The sequence below is a fragment of the Juglans microcarpa x Juglans regia genome, chromosome 6D, assembly GCF_004785595.1.
Source record: "Juglans microcarpa x Juglans regia isolate MS1-56 chromosome 6D, Jm3101_v1.0, whole genome shotgun sequence".
NCBI lineage: Eukaryota > Viridiplantae > Streptophyta > Magnoliopsida > Fagales > Juglandaceae > Juglans > Juglans microcarpa x Juglans regia.
This window is the reverse complement of record NC_054604.1, coordinates 36142033-36168866: the sequence shown is the minus strand read 5'-3', so window position 1 is coordinate 36168866 and position 26834 is coordinate 36142033. Positions and strand designations below refer to the sequence as shown.

General features: G+C 38.6%; 1 protein-coding gene across 2 annotated transcripts; it reads left to right on the top strand.

Annotated features, from left to right (window-relative positions):
- Positions 1-1263: 1263 nt before the first annotated feature.
- On the top strand, positions 1264-23286 carry LOC121234637 (pentatricopeptide repeat-containing protein At4g21880, mitochondrial). Of its 2 annotated transcripts, XM_041130651.1 has the most exons (16): positions 1264-1589; positions 1800-1850; positions 2442-3068; positions 3820-3999; positions 4165-4229; positions 13839-13946; positions 14213-14326; positions 16181-16276; positions 16435-16533; positions 18167-18286; positions 18886-18990; positions 21677-21841; positions 21916-22043; positions 22130-22208; positions 22541-22758; positions 22965-23286. In XM_041130651.1, the coding sequence occupies exons 1-16, from the start codon at positions 1340-1342 to the stop codon at positions 23161-23163; spliced, it is 2604 nt and encodes an 867-aa protein (XP_040986585.1). In that variant the 5' UTR covers positions 1264-1339; the 3' UTR covers positions 23164-23286. The 2 variants fall into 2 exon arrangements, with proteins under 2 accessions (XP_040986585.1, XP_040986586.1); XM_041130652.1 differs by lacking the exons at positions 1264-1589; positions 1800-1850 and adding an exon at positions 1882-2104.
- Positions 23287-26834: the final 3548 nt, after the last annotated feature.

The following is a 26834-nucleotide window of genomic DNA, read 5'->3' as shown; positions in this document are numbered from 1 at the left end:
CTCCTTTATTGATACCTTTATTGATAATTCCAATGCTATGCTCGAACATAATGCTACGACGTTCATTCTGCATGAGTAAGAGCAGTCCAATTAAATGTTAGTGCATCTTTAAAATTTGAAAAAATATAACTTGAATGATCTATATTAGAATAGTTAATTAATAGAGACTTAAAATATGAGCTACAGTATTTGTGAGTGTTTCTTTATATATGAAGATGTATTATTCATCTTCAAAAATAATATTCTATTCTAAAAAATAAGATCCAACTACTTTGATATTTTATTCTAAAAATTAGACCCAACTAATAGTTGATAAATAGGTTGAAAAAAAATAATAATTGGAAAATAATAATTTAAGTAAAAATTAAATTATTAATTAATATATAATTATTGAAAAACTTATTATTAAAATAAATAATATTATATTATTATTTTGACTAATTAAGTTATTACTTAAATAATTTTGAATTTTATGAAAAATATTTACTTTTAAATCCATCCTCTCCAACATCATCTCTACGTGCCAATTTGCCTTTTTACCTAGGCGCCTTATTCAAGATAATATTATTTTAACCCAATAAATATTTTATTGCATGAAAAAAAATAGAGGGAATAATAGGTCAAATGACTATTAAGATCGATATGGTTAAGATTTTTGATTCCATGGAATGGTTATTTCTCCTTGATATCTTAAAACATGCGGGTTTTAGACAACAATAGATCAATTGGATCAAAGAATACATCACCACGGTGACCTATTCAATCATTATTAATGGCTCCCCGCAAGATTTCTTTTATCCTTCTAGAGGTCTACGACAATGTGATCATTTATCGCCCTTCTTCTTTATTCTTGGTACCAAGATCCTGTCTAGACTCATTACTCAAAAAGAGCAATCCAAACGCAACCTTAATTGAGTTGAGTTAAGTTAAGTGGAGATGATAAAATATTGTTAAAATATTATTTTTTAATATTATTATTATTTTAAAATTTGAAAAAATTAAATTGTTTATTATATTTTATGTTGAAATTTAAAAAAATTGTAATGATGAATTGAGATAAGTTGAGATGATTTTATCAACCAGCTTCATTTAGATGATTAGCTCATCTCAACTCATCATTATAAGTTTTTCAAATTCTAATATAAAATATAATAAACAATTTAACTTTTTCAAATCTTAAAATAATAATAATATTAAAAAATAATATTTTAATAATATTTTATTATCTCAACTTAACTCACTTCAACATCGGACAACTTAATTTCCGAACGAGAAAAAGGAGAACGAGAGGGAAGCGCAGACAGTAAACAAAGTAACAAACCATCAAAGCCGCCACCCAATGCCCGGCTCCAAGGCCAAAAAGCTAAGCTCCCTCTTCCGCTCAGCCGTCAAAATCACCACCTCCAAAGCCTCCTCACCTGAAGGGAACGCAACCCTAAAACACTTCGTCTCTTCGCTCGACACGACCTCCCCCACAGCCTCCGCTTTCAAAGTCCTCAAACGATGCTCCGTTATGTCCCCCAAACCCTCAGCTCTGTCAAAAAAATCTACGCTCCCCAGCCTCGAGCTCGACGCAGCCTCAGATACCGGTATGCATATCCAAGTCTTACAATTATATCCAACTTCTTGTTTGGTTGCTGAGAAAAAAACGGGGTTCGGCTTTAAATCATTCTATAACTGTTGAAAATTTGTAATTTTTTTTTTCGTTTTCCTGTAGTTTTCTGCAATTAAACACATTACATTAAATAGTATTTTTGTGGTTCTATTATGCTTATGTTTGTTTTCTTTTTGTTGCAAAGTAGAGGATTCGACGAAGCAGTTGTCAGAGGAGATATCTCATATATTGTGCGGTACGTGTTTGTTAAATGTACTCCGAGTATGGAAATTGTCATTCTTTTTCCTTGTCTTTGAGACAACAGAGTACGTTGGAAGTCGAAGTTTGAATCAAGTAGCTGGACTTGGTTGTATCCATGTCATTTTCTTGGGAATTAAGTCAACCTGCTATGGTACAAATAATGGCACTTCCTCCCCTCTAAAGAACAAGGTGGAGGGTGAGTTCAGGAGGCATTGTGTGCATGGAGTGACTCACCAATATAAAAGGAGGGTACTGTCTTGGGAATCAAACAAAGCTTATTATTTCTCTAGTGTTGAATATTCTTTTCAGAGGCTAGTTTCATTAAATTAAAAACATAAGAGAAACCTGCAAATTTCCTATTTTTTTCTAATGCAATATTTTCCTAAATCACTGTCCCACCAATTACATGCTGAAGAGTGTGGGCAACTTGGACTTTCACCAAGGTTAAGAATTTGATATTTCCCTTATGAATGATGTTCCAATTGACCATTTTTGTAAATTTTCTTCTGTTCATATTCTTCTTTTCTTTTTAATGTGATTTTATTTTGGTAGAAGGGCGTTAAATTCGTTTTCTTTCTCTTTGCAGGTGGTGCTTTAGATAGTTCAGCTGATTTGCAAGGAACTGATGATGTACACTCTTTAAAAAAGGTTCTGGATATACCATGGTTTTCGAAATTGTCTCACCATGGCATATCACGACATAGGAAAGATGTATCTCGTGCAAGGAAACAGAAATGGATTTACAAAAGCTCCCATGGGAATCGCTTTAACCGGTTAGTTACAATGTGCGGACAGAAACTAGGAATGGAGGCTACTATGCAGGTATTTGTTAAATTGGGACGAGAAACAGGTGTCAAAGAATATAACGCATTGATAAGAATATGTATAGAAAAGGCCAGGACAAGTAATGATGAAGACATTACATTAGAACAGACACACAAGGTGTTTAGACTTTTTGAATCAATGGGAGAACGGGGTTTCCAGATAGAAGAAGCAACTTATGGTCCATTTCTAATGTATTTAATTGAGATGGGTATGGTACAAGAATTTCATTTTTTCTGTGAAGTTTTTAGAAAATGGAATCCTCACCCAATTTCAAGATTAGGCTACTATGAGATGCTGTTGTGGATAGGAGTAAACAATGAAGAAAAGATTCGTGAGATTTGTAATTACATTGCACTTGATGACGGGGAAGACAAGTCCAATTTACGAGGTATGTGGTCCCACCTGGTCACCTGCCATGGTTGTTATGTTTTTGAGGATTAGTTCTTATTGAAGATTGAGTTTTAATCAAGGAATAACTTTTTAGGATTTTTTGAAAGTCATTTTAGCATTGCAAACTCTCAGATAACTGATAGGGAAATACAAAAGAAATAATTCATAAATTATTGTTGCATTGCACTAGGTCATTTCTGGCAAAGTAGGAATTGCTTGTTTATGTATGGCAGGTGGAATAAATTCACCTTTCATAGAGCATCTCTGCCGCTATATCTTAGCAATTTGGGACCCTCTTTGCAGACAACCCTCTAGAGTTCAAGAACCAATGATGTCTAGGACTTGATGTTGTCTATAGACTAATTTATGATCTACTTAGTTTTTAATATTCTAGGATGCCACATTGTCTTGAAACTGGTGATTGTATATTTTTCATATAGCCACTACAAATGTGACCTTTGCGATCATGATGTGGATTAATATTGGTGCTTTATGGATGCTACACTTCTTTTATTTATTTTTGCCTGAGCCAATGGATGGAACATAAATATCGTCATAGGACTTTATGTAGAAAGCTGTATCTGGTTTGTGCCTTTTAAGAGTATGTTATGTCTGTATGCAAGGGTAATTACAGTGCATATGGTATCATGAAGTTTTAAAATGGATGCGGTTCTAAGATCCTTTTAGGACATGGTTAGCTTGTTCGTTTGGTATTGTTGAGAACTCATCATATTGCACTCATGTTGCAGATAATTGTTTGTTAGCACTTTGTGAAAGCGACAGGAAGATGGAGCTTTTGCAGCTATTGGAAATTGTAGACATAACAAAGCTTTCACCCCCAGATTATGTCACAAATATATTTAAATCATTCGGAAGGCTATTATTAGAGTCTTTTGCTGAGAAATTCCTTGTGGCATTCAAAACCTGTGGTATGCACATTAAATATCAATTATATCATTTTTTCTTATCTCAAGTTTTTCATGAACAAATCTTAATTTTGCAACAGAATGTTTAATAAAAAAATTACAGCAGATTATGTGTTGCTGGTTCTTCATAATATAGGTAACTTGGTGCGGTTATCTTAACAAATGCAGATTGTGAAGTAGAAAACATCTCAAAATTCATCTTTAGTTATGCTGTTAGCATTCCAAATTTAGTGGTGAGTAACTTCTCATGAATGCTACTGGTAATGTCCTTGAGGCCATAATGCCATGAGGCATTTCTGCTTCGCATGCAGTTTACTTGTTTATAAAAACTCCATTTGATTATGCTGTTAAGGCAGTTGAATTTTGACTGACATTATTTATCATAAAAAAGAATAAATATTTTTTTTTATAAGTAAAAAAACTATATTGCTCAAAGAATAGGCCTAGCCCATTATATACAATAAGGAGCCCTGGCTAAGAGGGCGTAAGAGAGACAAGAAAATCATGAAGGGCCATGCCATTGAAATCAACAGCAATGACCCAAGTACAAAGAGTGCTATAAAATCATGCTAACAGTTCCTCTAACGATCTCTCATTGTCTTCAAATGTCTGCGCATTACGTTCTTGCCACAGGCACCACATGATACACATTGGAATCATCTTCCAAACCGCTTTAATATGATGCATACCTCCAATGTTTGGCCAGCTGGCCAGTGCTGCCACCACATTCTCTGGCATAACCCAAGCCAACTCTACTCTACTAAGCACCTCATACCATAAAGCCCTTGCAGTCTCACAATGCAATAGAAGATGATCTACCAACTCCGTCCCCTACACATACAACACCAATCTACTATGATAACCCTCCGCTTCCTCAAATTGTCGGTAGTGAATATCTTGCCTAATGATGCTGTCCACACGAAGAAAGCAGCTTTGGGGGGCGCCTTGTGTCTCCAAAGTTGTCTCCATAGAAATTGAATGTTGGGCTCTTGGGTGAGAGTCTTATAAAATGAACCTCTTGGGGCTCTTAGAAAAAAAAAATGAACGAACCGAAAATGCACCTTTCCCGGCGGGTAACCACCACAAACCATCTTCTTGTTGATTGCTTGGCTTCACAGAATACAAGAGGCTGTAAAATCATCTAAACTGTCCATCTCCCAATCTTGTGCTGCCCTACTAAAGCTAATATTCCAGTGAATTTGTCCACCCAACATTCCCATAAAATCCGCCACTGAAGCCTCTTTGACACTAGCAATTTGGAATAGTGAAGGAAAACGGTCTTGCAAAGCATTATTACCACACCATATATCTTTTCAGAATTTAATCCTGAAGCCATCGCCCAACTGAATTTTTTTTTTTTGATAAGTAAACAAGAATTTATTAAATCACCAAATGTCAAAATACAAAGGAAATGCCCTAATTATGAAGGCACATTAGAAACTAGGAAGTCATGAAGGTCCATGCCATTAAAGTCTACAGCAATGGTCTAAGTACAAAGAGTCCTAAAGAATAACAGTTTTAGCTCCTCCAAAGATCTCTCTGTCTTCAAAGGTCCTCTCATTGCGCTCCTGCCATAGACACCACATAATACAGATAGGGATCATCTTCCAAACTGCTTTGATCTATCTCACCCCTTGAATTGAGGTCCAGCAAGCCAAAACCTCCAAAACTGTTTCCGGCATAATCCATGCTAAATCCATTCTTTTAAACACCTCGTCCCAAAGAGTCCTGGCTATCTCACAGTGTAAAAGTAAGTGATTCACCGACTCACCCCCGCTTTTATACATACAACACCAATCTGCAATAATTATCCTCCTCTTTCTTAGATTATCCTCCTCTTGCCCAAAGACGCTGCCCACACGAAGAAAGAGGCTTTGGGGGGAGCCTTATGACGCCAAAGTCTTCTCCAGGGAAACTGTATCTCTGGAACTTGTGTGAGCACCTTATAGAAAGAGCGAACAGAGAACACCCCTTTCCCTGCAGGACGCCACCACAACTCATCTTTTTGTTGGATATATTGACGAACAGAATATAAGAGTCTATAAAAATCTATAAAACTCTCCATCTCCCAAACCTGTGCCGCTCGGTTGAAATTGATGTTCCAATGAATGTTCCTACTTGAGACTTCCATAACCTCTGCCACTGTGGCATCTTTGGTACTTGCAATTAAGAAAAGAGATGGAAATAGATCTTGTAGAACACTGTTACTACACCAAGCATCCTTCCAAAATCTGATCTTGGAGCCTGTCCCTAATTGCAATCTAGTGTAACGATGAAATACCTCCCATCCTCTTCTAATATGTTTCCATAGGCCCATTCTAGATGCCCCTCTAACTTCTCTAGTACACCACCCTTCCCCTAAAACACCATATTTGCTCTCGATCACATTCTTCCATAAGGCCTCTGGTTCCTTGGTATATCGCCATAACCATTTACCAAGTAATGCCCGATTAAACAACCTCAAATTTTTTACACCCAAACTGCCATTGGAGATAGGACGACATACAATCTCCCACTTGACTAAGTGGAATTTAAACTCATCTCCTAAGCCCCCCCACAGAAAATCTCTCTGTAACTTCTCGAGTCGACCCGCCACACTTGCTGGTAAAGGGAATAATGATAGAAAGTAGGTGGGTAGGTTAGAAAGTGTACTTCTGATTAATGTAGTCCGGCCCCCTTTCGACATATACATTCTCTTCCACCCTGCTAGTCTCCTCTCTACTTTTTCAATCACTGTATCCCAAATCGTGCATGCCCTCGATGATATTCCCAGCGGCAATCCCAGATAAGTCATAGGAAGAGACGTTATCTTACAACCTAGTATGCCAGCCAGCTCCCTTATTTCCTGAACTTCCCCAATCGGTACCAACTCGGATTTATCATAATTCACTATTAAACCAAACACTGCTTCAAAACACAGCAGCAGTGCCTTCACATCCCTCAACTGGGCTTGCTCAGCCTCGCACATGATGAGCTTGTCATCTGCAAACAGCAAATGAGAAATAGTTGTATTACCCCTACTCGGCGATCCAATCTGGAAACCACTGATAAAACCATTAGTCACTAAGGCTGAAATCATCCTACTTAGTGCCTCCATAACAATAACAAAAAGTAAAGGGGATAACGGATCCCCTTGTCTCAAACCACGAGAGCTTGGGAAGAAACCCTCTGGACTGCCATTGATCAACACCGAGAACCGTACCGTAGATATACACCATCTGATCCAAGACCTCCATCTCTCTCCAAACCCACACCTACCCAGTAAATAAAGCAGGAAATCCCATGTCTTTTCCATATCTAATTTGCACATAATCCCTGAGTTGCTAGCCTTCAATCTACTATCAAAACATTCATTGGCTATTAAAGCCGCATCAAGGATCTGTCTACCCTTAACAAAGGCATTCTGCGGTTTAGTAACAATCTTCCCCAATACCCCACTTAATCGATTGGCAAGTACTTTTGCAATGATCTTATAAGCACCATTCACTAGACTAATGGGCCGAAAATCTGTGATCTCAAAGGCCCCTACCTTTTTAGGGATCAATGCAAGAAAAGTAGTGTTGAGACTTTTCTCAAATTTTCCTACCGAGAAGAACTCTTGAAATACCTTCAAAAGATCCTCTTTGATCACCTCCCAGCAATATTAAAGATCCTCTTTGATCACCTCCAACCTACCTGCTCAGTGAGAAGCTTTTCAAAGAAAACGACCACGTGATCTTGAATAACTTCTTCTTCTCTACTCTTGACCCCTTCAATTCTCAGCACTTCAATGTTGTTATTTCTTCTATGTGAATTTGCAATTCTATGGAAAAACTTCATACTCCGGTCTCCTTCTTTCAACCAAAGAGCTCTTGATTTTTGGCGCCATGAGATTTCTTCCTGTAAGATTATCCTCTCAAGATCAGCAACCATCCTCCTCATTAAGTGGCCTCCCTTCTTGCAGTCTTTCTAAATCTTGTATTTCCATCTACGTGGTATTTTTGCTCTCCTCCACATTACTAAATGATTGTTTATTCCACTCCTTTAAGTCCCTTTTTTAAGGCTTTCAGTTTGTTTGCAAAAATGAAGCTGGGTGTACCTTCAAAATGATACGAAGTCCACCATTGTTTGACTCTTTCCACAAAACCTTCTGACTTCAACCACATGTTTTCAAACTTAAAATACCTTCTACCGTTACGAATACCTCCACAATCCAACATAATAGGCCAATGGTCCGATGTTATACGTACCAAACGCTTTCACCATACATTTGGAAAATGACTTTCAAACTCAGGTGAAATTAAGAAACGATCTAAGCGGGACCAAGTCTGATTATTTGACCATGTGGCTGGACCCCCTGCTAGTGGGAGGTCTATCAAGTTCAAATCAAAGATTCACTCTGAGAATTCCAGGCTTGCTGGCTTCAATCTTCTGCTTCCAAGACTTTCACTCTGGAACCGAACTACATTGAAATCCCCCCCAATATACCAAGGGAGCTCCCACCAACTCTGTACCCCTGCAAGCTCATCCCATAATAAACTTCTGTCAACGTCTAGGTTAGGCCCATACACACCTGCAAATGCCCATAAGAAATCATCTGACACACACTTAAAAGAACATGCTACCATATATCTCCCTATATACTCCTCCACTTTCACTACCACTTGTCTATCCCACATTACCACACCCCTCCCGAAGCCCCTGAAGAGGCCAATATACCTAGTCTACATAAATATTGCTCTATAAACTCCGAATAGTCCTCCTAGTAATCATCTTCAGCTTCGTCTCCTGTAAACAAACAATGTCCGCCTTCCACTTACGAAGTAGACTTCGAATCCGAAGACGCTTCTCTACCTCGTTTAGACCCCGGACATTCCAAGATACAATCTTGGGCTTCATTGGGGAACATTCAGCCCCTTCCCTTTTGCCTTATTCCTGCTGGAACTAGCTTCCGAGTTTATCGACCACTTTAATCTTTTTAATTCCCGACTTTTCTTTGTGTTCCCCCTCTTTTTTTGGTGATGTCCAGCTTCCATAGCAGTTCACAAGGCTATAAATTGCTCCTCATACCCATCACATTCAATTCCCACAACATGTTGAATTTCTTTTGCTTTATGTATAACCCAATCTGATGCTTGATCTGGAAAATAGTAATTTAATGGGATAGGATTGTTCTGAAATTTCTGAAACTCAGTCCCCACTGAAAACTCCTCCAACCCACAGGCCTCGGGAATGAATAGTTCGTCTTCCACGGAATGCATAAAATCATCCAAGTCATCTTCTACCTCAGTCAACTCGAAATCCTCAACTGGTTTCACAAACACTGTCGCCGGGACCAGAAACACCCCAGCTCCACTCATCGGCACACTCTGAATTTCCATAGACGAAGAAACCCGAGATTCGAAACCCACCTGTTGCGCGCAGAACTCCGGCGAAACCCCACCGGCGGCCCCCACTGCCTCCATCGGCGACGTTTGTGTCCCCGCAGCCTGACCCCTCACCGTCGGTAAGCTATCCGGCACAAATCCGAGGCTGTGGAGCTCAGTGGAGGGTATCAGGCTAAGGTTCGGGTGCTCGACTTCCTTAGGCTAGGATCCAGACCTGTTGTTTTGGGCCCTGGGTTGAGACCCATAGTTTTGGGCCCTGGGTTGAGACCCACAGTTTTGGGCCCTTTGCTGAGAGCCGCTGCTTTGGGCCGTGGGTTGAGCCCCACTAGTTTGGGCCCTAGTTTGAGACCCACTGCTTTGGGCCCTGGGTTGAGCCCCAATGCTTTGGGCCCTGGGTTGAGAGGGCCCAGCCCCACCCGTCGGATCTTGAGACTTGGGCCGACGCCAGACATTCCAGCCCACTCCCCTTTTATTTTTCTATTGGGCCCCCCTTTATGGACTTTACTCGGCCCACTTCCTGTTTCAAAGCCTTTTAACTTAACAGCTGCTTCCTTTTCTTTAAATGAACCGACAAAAGCTACTAGTGCAGCCATATTCTTTTGCAAGGCACGCAACTGCCCCTGCATTTCCAGCAGCTTTCGTTGCACCTCCCATGCATCCTGACACGCCACAGAGGCCCTGCCATGGGAATGGCTCAACGTACCATCACGACGCCAAAACCCCTTACCTCTGTCAGAGACCTTCGCACCAGCCACCTTCTACTTCACAATTCTCGGTAGCGACGAAGAGAGAACCTCCTTATACGACCGCGCATGGTACATCGGTCTCCCTCTTCCATCACTCGGTTGACCTCCTCCAGACACACCACCGACTTTAGTTTCTTCTATCCCTTGCTCTAACAGTGCCTCCCTCATCTTCCTCCAACCCCATCCATTCACACCTTCAGGAATACATAAATGTATTCCTTCTCCCCCCTGGTTATACTCTGAAATTTCAATATATCTCCCTCTCCTATTTGCACAACGTTGAGCAATAATACTACAATAACCATCTCGTGTTGCTGAGTATACCTCCTTTTTCCCTCTGTTTAGGCTCTCCACTAATGCCTTCCCAAGTCACTGCATAGAGGAATATCCCAGCATCACCGAGTTCTCTATTTTCTAGCTTCGCTCCGTGACTCTCAAACCACCACCTCCACATTTTGCCAAGATAAAGCACTTTGATTTAATAACTACTTCTATAAAACGACCCCTCATGACCATCACCACTTCAGAATAACTGAATCAAAGCAACATTGATGATGAAAAAACGTTGCAGGAAGCAAAACACGAAGAAAAGTGTGCATGTGTACGGAGAGAAAATTTTTAGGAGAGAGAGGGAGATATTTGGTTATAATACCTTCAAGTTGATAACAGGAATGTCTTAAATTTTTCCACTAACCAAAGATCATAAAATTCCCAATTGAACGAAAGGAAAAGATAAAACATACTCAGCAGTCAAGCCAAAGCATATACATGAGTTGTAGGCAAATTGGAGAAAAGCAGAGAGCATTTAAAGGGGCTTCGCCCAACTGAATACGAGTGTGTTGAAGAAAAACCCCCCAACCTCTTCTAATATGTTTCCATAAGCCCATTCCATAAGTTCCTCTAACTTTTTTAGTGCTCCAACCCCCCCATATGTCACCATATTTGCACCCAATCACCCCTCTCCACAAGGCATCCTGTTCTTTACTATATCTCCACAACCATTTGCCGAGTAATGACCGATTGAAGGTCCTCACATTTCTAATACCCAAACCACCATTGGATATAGGACGACATACTATCTCCCACATAACCAGGTGGAATTTGCACTCCTCCCCCAAACCTCTCCACAAAAAATCACGTTGGAGTTTCTCAATTCTGTACCCCACACTTGCAGGTATAGGAAATAGTGAAAGGAAATAGGTTGGTAAGTTAGAAAGTGTACTCTATCAATGTGAGCCTACCACCTTTCGACAAATACATTATCTTCCAACTTGCTAATCTCTTCTCTATCTTCTCAATCACTGACTCCATAAAGATGGCGTCCATGCTCCCACCCCCAACGGAAGTCCCAGATACGTCAAAGGGAGGGAGGCTATCTAACAACCCAACGTACTGGCGAGCCGTCGTACATTTGGCACCACTCCAATTGGCACCAACTTGGATTTGTCAAAATTCACTTCTAACCCAGAAACTGGTTCGATGCACAACAACAACGCCTTCAACGCATGCACCGGATTTTGATCTGGCTCACAAAACACAAGTGTATCATCTGCAAACAATAAGTGAGATATGTTAATGATCCCCCTATCCGGGGTTCCAACTGAAAAGCCCTCCATAAAGCCATTATGCGCCAAGGCCGAAATCATCCTGCCTAACTCTTCCATTACAACAACAAACAACAAAGGCGACAACAGATTGCCTTGTCTCAGACCTCGCGAACTATGGAAGGAACCCGTTGGGCTGCCATTTATCAATACAAAGAATTTTGCTGTTGAAATACAGCAACAGATCCATGTTCTCCACCTCTCTCCAAAACCACATCTCCCAAGAAGGTAGAGAAGGAAATCCCAGTTGACATAATCGTATGCCTTCTCGATATCTAGCTTGCAGATGATCCCAATTGTGCTTGCCTTCATTTTGCTATCTAGACATTCATTAGCAATAAGTACCGCATCTAGGATTTGCCTACCTTTTACCAAGGCATTTTGGGGCTTGGTTATAATCTTCTCCACCACCTCACTTCGCCGTTTTGCTAACACTTTGGAAATGATCTTGTAAACTCCACTCACCAAGCGAGTGGGACGGTACTCCTTTACCTCGTTTGCCCCCACCTTAAAAAAGAATAATTTTAACTGACATTGATTCATTATGTTTTAGCATTGGATGTTTGTTACAATGTAGTATGAAACGAGTTCTTCATTTTCAATGGGAATCTAATAGGAAAAGGGGAAATGATATTTGCTGTGAATTCCATTATTTGAATAGTTTATTAAAAAATGAGGAGGTGAGAGGATTAGCTATTTCTATCTGGTAATTTGACAATAGAGGAAGAGAGAGAGAGAGATGATTAATTAAGAGCTAATGGGTATTACAGAATAACTTTAAGCCGTTTATTCTTTCCATCAAATTCCCTCACCTGGAGGGAATTGAAAAATGGGGATACAAGGGGCTCCTCTCAAATCCTGTCCTCTCTCCCAAAAAATCATCTAAACAGGGCTCCTCTCTAATCCTGTCCTCCCTTCCCAAAAAAATCATCTAAACAGGGAGATGGAGGGCTCCCCATCCTGGAAAGGGATAAATAGATTGCTGGGAATTTAACTAAGGACGGCTTCTGGATAGAGCTTGGGTATACAAGGGGCTCCTCTCAAATTCTGTCTCCTCCTCCCAAAAAATCATCTAAACTGGGGGGTGGAGAGCTCCTCATCCTGGAAAAGGATAAATAGATTGCTGGGAATTTAACTAATCATGGCTTCTGGATAGAGCTGAATGGTTAAAAGTATTCTTGTTACTAAGACTAATCAATTGGATTTTGTTTTCTATTAGTAAGTCATTTTCACTATGTGTGCAAAGAGAACCCCAAGTACAGAGGGTGTATACAATGGAAGCATTTGCCTAGAGCGGTGAAGAAAACATAAATCACTGTCCTGACTTATTACAGATCTCTGTCACTGTGGACCTAAGCTCATCTGTTGCCTCATCACAATCTTCAAACTTCTGCATGTTGCGTTTCTTCCACGCACACCAACCCAGTAACTCTAAACTTCCAGTAACTCTATACTTCTACGCTTCATTTACCTACATCTTGACTTCTCCAACAAGCCAATAACTCTATTACCCCTTGGGTCATCGCACACTCCACGCTACATTAGACTATTATTAACCTATATCCTAGCTTCTCCAATAAATCAATAACTCTATCACCCTTTAGTTGACATGAAAGGACACATCTTTTATTCTTCTGTTGAATAATAATAGACTCTTTTGTTGTAAAGAACTATGGAGTACTAACTAGTTGAAATTGATTGTAAGAAAATTAAATGTGTAAGCCACCACAATTAGAGCTTTATATCTTTGCGTCATATAAAGAGAGAATTTATAAATCTCTTGTAAGGTCTCAGATAGAAGCAAGGCTTGATGCTTTACTTCAATCAAACTATGTATGAATTTGAGGGTCCAAGGCATGAGTCAATTATTTCTTCAACACTTCTATAAGGACGATTCAGATCCACAGTATGGCTGCAGCATAATGTTGCCAAGATAAGCAGCATTTGACATAATTTTTGGGCTATAATTCAACATATAGTTACTTTATGACTGCATCAGCTTATATCTTCTATTAAAAAGAATCAACTGCATCATTACTTGCTTTCATATTGTTTTGCATGGTCAGTATGTCCGCTAAATATATCAAATACTAGTGAGACTCACACGTGTGTTTGAATGTTGAAAGGTTGAGGATGTTGTTTCAAAATTTAAAAACTTCCATGCGAAATTGGAAGTGGCACCTTCATCCACAACATATGAGGAGCTCATCACATATTGTTGTGATTCACTCAAGGTATGATTGATCTGTTGATTAAAAGGAGAAAATTATTAATTGATATATTAATTTCGTTGTGATTCACTCAAGGTATGATTGATCTGTTGACTAAAAGGAGAAAATCATTAATTGATATATTAATTTCTTTCTTTCCATATAATATCCTTTTGTTTGGTACCTAATCTTTTTTTAGTTTTGATTGCTTCATGAGATAATTTTTTTGCTTTTTTAAACCATTTGTTATTTTGGACTTTTTTCATGTATTTATTTCTTCCAACTGTCAGGTGCATGCTGCTCTTGATCTAGTTGATGAAATGTGTGAAGTGGGGTTGACCTTATCGCTGGAGGCTTTACACTCTGTTTTACATGCTATTGAAGAGAGCTTTGACTTTAATTTGGTACGCTGTATCATTCCATCTATCTCCCCTCTCCCTCCATTAAAAAAGAAAAAAACCATATGTAGTTGCTGTGCTCTCTTGTCAAATGCTGATTTTAACAACTTACGCTTAGAGCTTATGTTATTTTGATGAGTAAATGTATGCTTAAAACTTCTTTTGTTTACAAATAGTGAATGGATGGTGTTAAACCATATCAATTGAAGAAAAAGAAAACGTCACGTTATTATGTTCCATCTTTGTAATTTATAATCCTTTTGACATACAAGGTGAATTTCTTACCGATAAAAAAAAAATCCTTTTGACACGTATCATTCAAGGACAGGGGACAGCTATGATATGAAAATAGTTAATTGGGAGACTTGTTGCATTTCTGAGATGATTATATGATCTTCTGCTACATGATCTTCTGCTACATTTTTTTTGTAAGCATCTTCTGCTGCATGTGTTTTTTTTTTTTTATAAGTAAACGATTGTATTAATAGAATAGGCATAGCCCAAGTACACAAGATGATATACAAGAGGAAACACCTATCTAGGATGAAGATAAGGAAACAAGAAAATCATTCAGGTCTAAACCATTAAAATCTATAGCTATGGCCCATATGAATAACATTCTAACTCAAAAGATCTAAGATCCTCAAAAGATCTCTCCTTGTCTTGTCATTTCGCTCCTGCCATAAGCAGTTAAGCACCATAGAATACAAATAAGAACATCTTCCACACGGCTTTGATTTGTGGAATACGTCTTAGATTTGTCCAACAAGCCAAGAGCGCCTCCACTGTGGTGGGCATAACCCAAGCTAACTCTAATATGCTGAACACCTCAATCCATAGTGCTCTAACAACGTCACAATGCAGTAGAAGATGATCCACAGTTTCACCACTCTTCTTGCACATGCAGCACCAATCTATTATGATCACCCCACGTCTTCGAAAATTATCCGTCATCAAGATCTTTCTCAGTGAAGCTGTCCGGCAAAGAAAGTCGCTTTGGGAGGCTTTGATATTCTGCCAGATCCTCTTCCATGGAAACTAAGTGTTCTGCACCTACGTGAGAGACTTATAAAACGATTGAACTGAGAATGTGCCTTTACCAGCCGGTACCCACCACAACTTGTCATTTCCTTGGATGCTCGGTCTCATAGAATACAAAAGTCGGAAGAACTCCTCAAAACTACCAACTTCCCAGTCTTGAGCCGCCTTGCTAAAGACGATGTTCCACTGTATTTGATCTCTCGCTATCACCATAAAATCAGCTATTGAAGCTTCTTTCTCACATGCAATCCTGAATACTGAGGGGAATAAATCTTTTAGTGTATTATTTCCACACCATATGTCGCTGTAGAATTTTATTCTAAAACCATCTCCCAACACAAGTGTAGTATGATGAAAAAACACCTCCCATCCCCGTTTAATATGCTTCCAAGTCCCATGAGGCCCATTTACCTCTCTACTAAACCAACCCCCAACTACATATTTATAATCAATCATTGACTTCCATAGAGCTTCCTGTTCCTTGTTATATCGCCACAATACTCAAGTAATGCCCTATTGAAAATCTTTAGATTTCTAATACCCAACCCTCCCATGTTAATATAGATACTAGCAGATATCAGGTGAAAATATGACCTCACTCCAAACATATGCACAATACATCAGGTGACATGACAGTGATGGTACTTATGAATGAGATTAAACTGTACTTATAAAAAAAAATGGATGAGATTAAACTTTCTTTTGCATTTTTTTCTGTGTTGACTCTGTTTTATAGTTCTCATGTTCTTGTACTTTTTCCTCTCTCCCCCCCCCCCCCCCCCCCCCCCCCCCCCCCCCCCCCCCCCCCCCCTCTCTCAGGTACACCGTATCTATTCAGTGATTTGTCGCCATGATATGAAGCCAAACAATGAAACCTTCAGGATCATGATAAGTTTGTGTGCAAAAATGAAAGATGTAAATTTTATTTAGTTCCCTTTTTGTGTGTGCAAGTCCACTAATGCCTTGATTTTTCTTTTGCTGCATTTCACCAAAATAATTTTATACTCCAATAAATTATGTAGTTTGAGTTGAATTATACCACAAGCTCATATTAATCGTCCTATCCAATGCAGTTTAAGGGTGCATATGGCATGCTTAAGGATTTGGAGAAAATTAATTTGACACCTACAGCTGGCATGTACAATGCTATAATGGCAGGATATTTTCGAGAGGTGACTTTCTTAGTTTATTTAGATACTCGAGCTCTGTTTTATTTTTTGATATCTTGATTTCCAGAAAAATGAGTTCTCTTTCTGGAAATTCAATATAGTTTTTAGCTCATAATTATTTTCTGGCTTGCGTTCATTGGTACTTCAGCTGGTGAAACTATGTGAACAATCAGTACAAAAACAGTAGAAGCACTCATGCACATATATTTAGTAAATATGCACGAGTATGGGGGCCAAAGTTTTTGCTTCATATGGACTTGAGAACCCTATGTGATACCCCATATTGACTGATAAGTAATAAAGGTAGGTGGAGTATAGGATCCGAGTCCCGACAATGCTTGGGAAGGAGAAGTTCTTCCTCTTTATAATGGTTCCAATGGGGCTCCAGCTATATCATTAACTAGTCCTTTTGGAGTATAGATCCAGATGTGGCTTGGGCCTTCCTTGAGGCATTAATCCCTCTCTCTCTCTCTCTCCAACTGTGAGGCAGTTGTTCATTCTTAGCATGTTTCTTGCTGTGGGTGTGCCCAAGCCCTTTATAAATATTCAGTTCTTGTACAGAAACACAAAAAATATAACCACGGTTCTCTCTTCGAGACTTAATTTTTAAAAGTTAAAATATATGGCTATGATGCCAACGATGCTTTGTGCGAAAACAAAAAATTTTGGCAGTTAATGATATATATATATATATATATATATGTTTATGATATACTTGACTTGTCTAGGGGTGTAACTTACCTTCGGTTCAGTTTGCTACCCAAACCACAGACCAAACTGAAGGGTGGGATACCCCTTGTGACATCGAGGGGTGGTGGCACCAGCCAAACAAAACCGACCTTAATGGTGGTAAGTCAGTTTGGGGAGACTAGTCCCCCAAAATTATGAGTTCATATTCAACAACCAACAAAAATCCAAAGAAATGCTAGATTCAACAACCGAAACCCTAAAGATATATAGATTCAACTACCAAACCTAATGAGAGAGAGAGAGAGAGAGAGAGAGAGAGAGATGAGGACAACAGCAGTGAGACAGTCTGATTGTTGTGACAGGCACAACGTCACATGACAGTGAGTGGAACTATAAAATGAAGAACTGAATAGAGAGCGAGTGAATGGAGGAAGCATGAAGAACCAAAGGAACTGGTGATTCCTTTGGTTCTTAATAAGCTGGAACTTATGACTGACTTGTTCCGGTCTGGTCGGTTCTCTATTTATTTGTTCAGCCTTATGACTTGCCACTGACAAGATATATTATCCTGGCCCAAAGCATAAAAGAAGAAATTAAATGCATTTTTTGAATGGTCAAAGTGGCACCTATGACTGAGTAACAATATAGGAGGGTCTCATAAAATTACCTGACTGTGTGCATTGAAAACTTGTCTGATTGCTACTAAAACAAGCAACATAATTCAAGCCAAAACAGCTTTAAGGAGGTGATGAAGGCCTGCCAAGAATTTGGATTGTGGTGATAGAATTTTGCAGTCAATAATTGCTGCATTCTCTAGGTATGCATGCTGCAGATTATGATGATGGTGTAATCATAATAAGTATTCGTGATTGTTGAAGCTTTAAATTAATATAGCTTCTGCTACAAATATTTCACAAGCTTACTTTTTTTGCTCAATGTTCTGCAGAAAAACACATATGGAGCACTGATGGTTCTCAAGCAAATGAAACTTGCAGATGTAAAACCAGATTCACAAACATTCAGCTATCTGATAAGTCATTGTGACCGTGAAGAGGATATCATCAAGGTAGTTCAAAATTTATGTTTTGTCCAAGGCTTTGTGTTTAACTTGCTGTCACATAAAGTACATACCTATCTATCCCATTGTTGATATTTGTATCGGTTTTCATTTTCACGGCCAAAAGCTTGCTGTGAGATTGTAACCTCCTTAATCTACCCCACCTTTTTCTTTGTTTTCAAAACGTGAAAAGTGGTATTGACTTGTTCTTGCAACATAAACAAAAGCAAACAAAAAAGCCAAAAGCAAAAACAATGCAGAAACAAAATCAAGTTTATTGAACCTTTATTTGTTTGTTTAGCATGCTTCGATATACAATACTGGTGAGCTCATTGGTTGCCTAATTTGGTAAGGACAATATTGTTGAGTGCAATTTTAGAGTGCTATACCATGGAAATTACATGAACCATCTCATATTTTCTTGGGACACATGTCTGTATGTAGCCCCTTGCTTATGTCTTTAATGAACAATTCATGCAGTAACTTAATAGCTTTTTTTGCATCCACGCTCGTGTGATGAGTGGCAGGGGGAGGGGGTGGCATGATACTTTGCTGTTTCTTAAAATTGTGAAAGCTAAACATGTTGTGGTCTGATTATCTTCCTGTAGTATTATGAAGAACTGGAGTGTTTTGGAGTTGCCGTCACAAAGCAAATTTTCATGTCACTTATAAATGCATATGCAACTTGTGGACAGTTTGAGAAGGCAAAGCAGGTATTTGTCGATGTCACTAGTTGCTTATACTGGATTCTGTTGGTTCAAGGGTAAAAGGGAATTAACATGCAATTTGGGATGTACCTTAAATTGTGAGAAGTTATTTCATATATGACTTATCGTCATTACTATTATTATTATTATTTTTTATGAATAAGAAATTTTATTGAGACAAGTAGCGAGGCGAAGCCAAGTACATAGGAAGTATACAAAAACTGAACCTAGTTACAAGTCATGAACTAGAAAAAAGAAACAAGGAAATCATGGACACTAGTTCCATTAAACACAATAGCCGAAGCCCATTGAATTAAGGTATTAAAGAAAAAACGTCTAAGATCATCCATCGAGCGTTCCTTGTTTTCAAAGCATCGACCATTCCTCTGATTCCAAATACATCACTTAAGGCATAAAGGGATCATATTCCAAACAGCACCGATTTGCAAATTACCCCTTAAACCTCTCCAACAAGCGAAAAGATCCACCACCCTCTTAGGCATCACCCAAGCCATTCCACTTCTATTAAACACTTCATACCATAACGCCCTAGTCACCTCACAATGTAATAATAAATGATCCACCGACCGATTCACCAGCTTTCTTACATAAGAAACACCAATCCAAAATAATAAATCCACGCTTTCGGAGATTGTCCAAAGTCAAAAGCTTCCCTAAAGAAGCAGACCAGCCAAAGAACGCCACCTTTGAAGGTACCTTAGTCTTCCAAACACCGAGCAAGGAAAGGAGTATATCCCATTTGGCCTAAACAACTTATACAAAGAACGAACTGAAAACTGCTTGTTACCAGAGTGTATCCAGACCATCTTATCACTCACATGCTGCCCAAGCTGTGTAGCATACAGTAAGCCAAACAATTCAGAAACAACCTCTATTTCCCAATCATTAACGGCTCTAGAAAATAGAACCTTCCAACGTGGTGAACCACTGGAAGAGTCCAAAACCTCAACCGCCGAAGCAACCGGATATTGAGAAATATGAACAAGGTCTGGAAAAACAGTGCTAAGAACCCCTACCACCATACCATTGATCATGCCAAAAACGAATTTTGGAACCATCACCACCAACAACAACAAAAAACCTGCTTTACAAAATCATCCCACCCACTCCTAATACACTTCCACACCCCCACACCATGAGTACCTCTAACCTCCTTGGAACTCCATCTCCCCATGCACTCCCATATTTTGAGTCAATCACGGCCCTCCACAAGGATTCACAATCATGATGATACCTTCATAACCACTTCCCAAGTAATGCTTTATTGAGGATGCTCAGTTTTCTAAACCCCAACCGACCACGCGACAAAGGAGTACAAATCTTATCCCAACCAACCAAATGAAACTTAGCTTCCTCTCCTAAACCTCCCCACAAGAAGTATTGAAATAACTTCTCCAACCTGTTTGCCACACCAACAAGAATAGGAAATAAAGATAGAAAATAAGTACTTAGATTAAACAAAGTACTTTTAATAAGAGTGGTTCTTCCCCCTTTTGACAAATATAACCTCTTCCACCCTTCTCTCTATCTTCTCCAACACTCCATCCCATACCGTACTGGCCTTAAATGTAGCACCCAAAGGAAGTCTGAGATATCTAATCAGCAAAAAGGAAACTTGACAATCCAAAATACTTGCCAATCTTCACATATTTCTCACCTGGCCCACTGGAACCATCTCAGACTTACCCAAATTAACCTTAAGGCCAGACACAACCTCAAAACAAAGCAAAAGTGCTCTTGAAGATTGCAAATGACAAGGATCTTTATCACAAAACAACAAAGTATCATCTACAAACAAAAGATGAGAAACCGTAGTCAAACCATCCTGATACCCTCCCACTGTATATCCTTATAACAACCCACCATCAACCGTTGCCCCCAACATATGACTAAGAGCATCCATCTTGATGACAAAAAAAAAAGAGACAATGGATCCCCTTGTCTCAACCCACGGGAACTGTTAAAAAAACCCTTCAAGATAACCATTCACTAATAATGAGAAACGGGTAGTCGAAACACAATGTTTGATCCATCCACACCACCCTAAATCCACATCCCCCCAAAAGGTAAAACAGAAAATTCCAATTAACATGATCATAAGCCTTCTTCGTATCAAGCTTATAATACCTGGCTCACCCGATTTCATTCTACTATCCAAACATTCATTTGTTATTCGCTACATCTTCATCATTTTGGTTCATTATTCTGTTATTTCAAATGAACCTGTTTGAATCATATTGATGATGTTAATAGATGTAGCAAGCTCTTAGAAACCTTACATTCAAGATTTTTGGTCTCCATGATTCATAGTAATTGGAAACCATACTTTGCTATAATGTTCCTACTTTTTCCAGGAAGAATATTGCACTCTCTTGTAACTTAGAGAATCTGAGTTCTGTTAGAAGTGTTTAGTAAAGCAAGATATTTTTTCTTAGAACACATTGGAGAAAAATTAATTTTTTTTTTCTAAAAATTTTGACTCGCTGAGTATGTCTACTAATCCATCTTTTTTTTTCACTTTCCTTGCAAATATTTCTTGAATTGGGTAAATCCATTGCATTTTTGTTCTTTATATGTAATTTAGTACTGGCTTCTTTTTCTTTCTCCTTTGTGTCTTTCTTGCTAATGTTTTGTTTCTTTTTGATCCAATCAATACTATTTCATGCGGTAGGTTGTCTCAGATAAAGGAATTCCCGTTAAGAACATGAATGAAATTAAGAGTGTGCTTGTGTCAGCTCTTGCATCACATGGGCAAATGTCTGATGCCCTCAACTTATATGAAGAAATCAAGCAAGCTGGATTCAGTTTGGAACCTAAAGCTGTTATAAATCTTATTGTAAGCTCTTCAATCAATGATTTGTACACTTTTATTTCCTAAATGTAATGAGGATTTTTTCACTCTTCCCATAGGAGCATCTTCAATCTGATGGAGAGTTGGGTAGATTACTTCAGCTACTCAAGGAACTGAAAGGTCTTGAGCATTGGGTTTATGGTTGCTGCAAGGTTATCTTATATTGTGTTCAATATAAACATTTAAGGTTTGTTGAAACATACTGTTTCAATTTATGAGAATTTCTTAGCATACATGTACCAGGTTTCTTAAATTCATTCTTTTTTTATTCAGTTCTGCTGTTGATTTGCTCAAGCAACTCAAGGATGAATTAAGTGATAATGAATTAGCTATGGAACTTGTTTTTGATAAGGTTTGCTCTTCTCTCTCATCTGTTACATTTGTAACTATAAACTTCTTTGAATTCATCTATCTATTCAATTTGGTTCAAGTATATCTTTACCATAAGATTCTCATCTATTAGAGTAGTTGTGGTTGGGAGACCTTGTTCAGACTTTTCCCCATTATGATATATGTATATAATGTCTGGGGTGATCTGACGGATATTTTGGGCTTTTGTTTCTTGATACTGCCTTATGGATATTTATCTTTACGTGTCATTTTTAATTTAGAAAATGCGTGTCTTCGAAATGGTACTATGGCCTATTTTAGAGTTGACATCATGTTCCGCCCATACATATGTAGGTATTCTCTCTGATTGGCGAGTCAGAGCCTACACATTTGCAGATTGGACTGGACTTGCTTCGGGTTGTCAAGGATGAGTTTTGCCTCACTCCTTCCCGGAAGTGGCTTGATTTCCTTCTCAGTGCTTGCGTCAATGCCAAAGATTTGCAGAGTTCCCTTAAGATTTGGAAGGAATATCAAGCTGCTGACCTTCCTTATAACGTCCTCAGTTTCTTGAGGTAAGTAATGATGGTTATTCATTTTCTGAATTGCATTAGGTGAGCATACCTCTTACTTCAGCACCACGTTTACTGGGAATAGTTCCTAATTGTCTTTGGACTAAACGGCACATCCTCCCACCAAATACAAAGGGGTGGGAGGGAAGTGACTGGTAAATTCTGGTAGCCTCCCTATTTACTTATTTCCATTTTTGATATGATTGCAGAATGTATCAAGCCCTTTTAGCATGTGGGGACTACAAGTCTGCAAAGATTATGCTCAAACAAATTCCAAAAGATGATCCCCATGTTCGTGTTGTCATCAAAGCTTGTCAAAAATGTTACATTGTTCCGGATGATCACATAAAGAAAAAGAAAAAGAAAAAAAAAGGAAAAATGGGAGATAAAGAGAAAAAAATAAAATGATCGGAACCGACGCCTAATATTTTTGTTTATATTCGGAAATTACATCATTATCTAATTCATTCCATGAGGGCCATTTTCACATATATTACCATGTCTGTATGAGTTGCTAGACTCTTTAATTTACAGTAGCATCATATCATCTTTGCCATTGTTCCTATTTATTTATTTATTTTCTTTTTAAGAACTTGAGAAAAACTGCCACTTTTTAAGAGGCTAGAGGGATATTTAATATTTATATTTGGTTAGATCTATGTTTTGAAGTCCTGCCATCGAAGAAAAAGTATCAACGCCTTGAACATCACTTCTCTCTTCTTCTAGTGACAAACGCGTAGATTATTTTTGGTCAGAATTTCCAGGATCTAAAATAAAAAGAATTGTACTTGATTTTAAGCGAACTATTTTTTAACCTTCTTGATAAAAAAAAATAATAATAATAAATAAAAAATAGCAGATCGAGGTAACATTTAGATTATATAAAACGTTATCCCAAAAATCTCTACTTGTGTTGTAAAGTCTACACAGGGCCCGCCGAAATAGAGGGTTTGATGAAAAAGGATAATACACCAAATGTTCCCATAGAGAAAGAAAGAAGGATTAGACACCAATGTTCCGGTGAGTTTTTGAGCTTAAAAGGTTCCGTAGACGCTACGGTGGATAATGAATTTGTTTCAGATGTCTCTGGAATCAAAGATGAGAGGACTACATACACTGACATTTATAATCAATGGTATCATCTTTGTTAAGGATAAGAATTGCCCAACAGTTCGGAACGGGAGGAATAATCATCATCTCCAGCCCAGGGATGTGATTTGAACCTCAAAGAAGTGGTTTACCGCCCATGTTAGCGGTTTGGGCATCTCTTTTTCTTCTTCTTCTTCTTTTTCTTTTTTTATTTTTTAAATGAAAGAGGCAAAACCGCAAAAGCCCTATTTTTATTAAAAAAAAAAAAAAAAAAAACATACTCAAGCGGTGGAAAGCTACAGATACAAGAACTAGCGTCTAATATAGGGAAGATTTCATTTATCAGTTCGAACAAGGCCACAAAACGTCTCTCTCGACACTCACCCAAAAAATCTAACGTTCAACCCTTTGCACCCTCTTTCGTAAGAAAATTAGCAACCATGTTAGCTTCACGAAAGACATGTCGAACTCGAACATTCGTCACCGGAATAATGAAAGAGTTTCTTCCCAAAAATTCCATAAGTACCAAAACTTGCACACTTCCGAACGGAACCTGCCGACTATTACCGTTGAATTAGATTCAATCAAGAAATCATTCAAACCAAGTTGCTGACACATTTTTAACCCGTCAAGAAAAGCTCGACATTACACAACGGTATTAGTGACATGCCCATAAAAATGAGCGAACCTAGCAATAACTTTTCCCTGAGAATCTCGAACGACCCCTCCCCCTCCCGACATACCTGGATTGCTGCAGGACCCACCATCAACACTCAATTTCACTGCACCTACAACCGGCCTAGACCAAGCAATTTTCTTCATCGGCTTCAAGTACACCGGCATCACTAGGCAATTTAATTCATGCAAAATGAGCACATCTCTCGTAGTAAAGCTTTGTCAGTTTCCTCATTGAGGTTGAGAGCTCCACAAAGAAACATTTCATCGATCACACAATCGTTTTCCAATCAAAAGGTATCCCCTCCATACACACATCACACCTCGCCCTCCAAATAGACCACATAATAAGAATAGGTGCAACCCCACAAAGCCATCCCACTTGAGAAGAAACTCAAGCCCGTAGCCACTAGACATTTACAACCCCTTGCCATTCTCTATGTTGCTGTAAAACAACCCCAAACACCCTTGTAAAAAAATTCAAGACTTTGCTAGCCCACACAAAACATGATCTAAAGTTTTCATTTGTGCAATTTCACAACAATTACACTTTGACACTATAGGAACACCTAGCTTTCTAATAATATCATCCATTGGTAGAGCCTAAAGTTTTGCACGCCAACACATAAATGACATTTTCTTGGGAACTTGCTTTTGCCAAAGCCATTTCTTCCATAAACAAATAGAGCCCCTGTTTCGAACTAGTGCCCAAGCAGATTTAGTAGAAAACTCACCATCATCGGAATATTTCCAAACATAAAAATATGAAGCGCCACGCAGCTTCCACTGGAAGCTAGTAATTTTCTCCAGTATCTCGTCTCCAACTAAATTCCGCAGTTTAAAAAAATCCTAGCCACCTTCAATAACCACATCACGGATTCTCAAATCTGGATCACCGACAACCATCACTGAATCAACAAGCACTCCATCCCCCAACCAATAATCAAACCAAAAACTCGAGTCACCCCCACGAATTAAACATCTAGAATTATTAACCACCATAGGAAGCACCCATAAAATACCTCTCAGAATCTTGATCCTTTTAAGGACGAAGTTAAAGAAAGCAAATGAGCATTACCAACATACTCCGCCTTAAAAAACTTAGCCCACAACGAGTCACCCTTCAGCAACTTCCAAGCAAACTTCATGATTAAGGAAGTTTGAACATCCGAGAGATTCCGAATCCCCAAGCCCCCTTCCTCCATCGGAAAGCAAATTTTCTTCCAGAAAATGCATTTACGCTTTTTTACATCCTCACTCGACCCCCATAAAAAATTTGCAAAGATCACCTTAAGCCCTTTCAGAACTCCTTTTGGAAAATTTAAAACAGAGAGCATATGTATTGTTAAGCTATTTAAAACATGCTTCAAGAGAATGATCTTCCCACCAAAAGATAATAATTTACCCTTCCAACCCGCAAGCTTTTTTTGCACATTTGCTATTAACGGTTCAAATATACGTAAAGTCATACGCCCCACATACAATGGAACTCCCAAATAAGAACAATGCCATAAGCCTTCCACAAAACCAGTTATACTCTTCAAATCCTCCTTTCGGGCCAACATAAAACTTAAAGAAAAAAATATAGACAACTTGCTCAGACTAACCTCTTGTCTAGACATTTTCTCATATAATTGCAAAATTCTCATAATACTCTTGATTGAATCCCTACCACCATTCGAAAATAACAAAAGATCATCGGCATATAAAAGATGGCTAATAACTCTTCCCCCAACTGACTCAAATGGCTTAATCCACCCCAATAAAAATTCAGTGAAACAAACGGGACAAAATCTCCTCTAACAAAATAAATAAATAAGGAGATAACAGGTCGCTTTGACGAAGACCCCAGGAGGACTTGAAAAAACCCTTCGACCATCCATTCATCATCACAGAAAAAACAGGTGAAGAAATACAATTATAAATGATAGCCCTGCATTTTTCTGAAAAACCCAACCTCTTCAAAACCTCCATAAAAAATCTTCAACTCACCCGATCATATACTTTAGCCATATCAATTTAGTCATCACCTTTCCACCTCTAGATTTCTGATTCAAGCCATGAACCATTTCCTGAGCAATAGACATATTATAAAAAATGCTTCTACCTCGCACAAAAGCAGCTTGTTCAGGCGAAATGATCCCCAATAAAATTGGAGCCAATCGATTCACCAACACTTTCAATAGAAATTTTATACACTGCCGAACATAAGCTGATAGGGCAAAAATGTGCAAACGAACCTGGCACTTCCACCTTTGGAATCAAAACAATATTAGTAACCCCAAAGAAAGAAGACAATGGAATGCCTTCAAAAA

What these genes read in the sequence shown, in the direction of transcription:
- LOC121234637 (XM_041130651.1), top strand. Translation starts at nt 1,340, where the DNA reads ATGCCCGGCTCCAAGGCCAAAAAGCTAAGCTCCCTCTTCCGCTCAGCC. An exon ending in AAGCTGTTATAAATCTTATT is followed by an intron (nt 21,842 to 21,915) that starts GTAAGCTCTTCA and finishes CTCTTCCCATAG; the next exon opens with GAGCATCTTCAATCTGATGG. An exon ending in AACGTCCTCAGTTTCTTGAG is followed by an intron (nt 22,759 to 22,964) that starts GTAAGTAATGAT and finishes ATATGATTGCAG; the next exon opens with AATGTATCAAGCCCTTTTAG.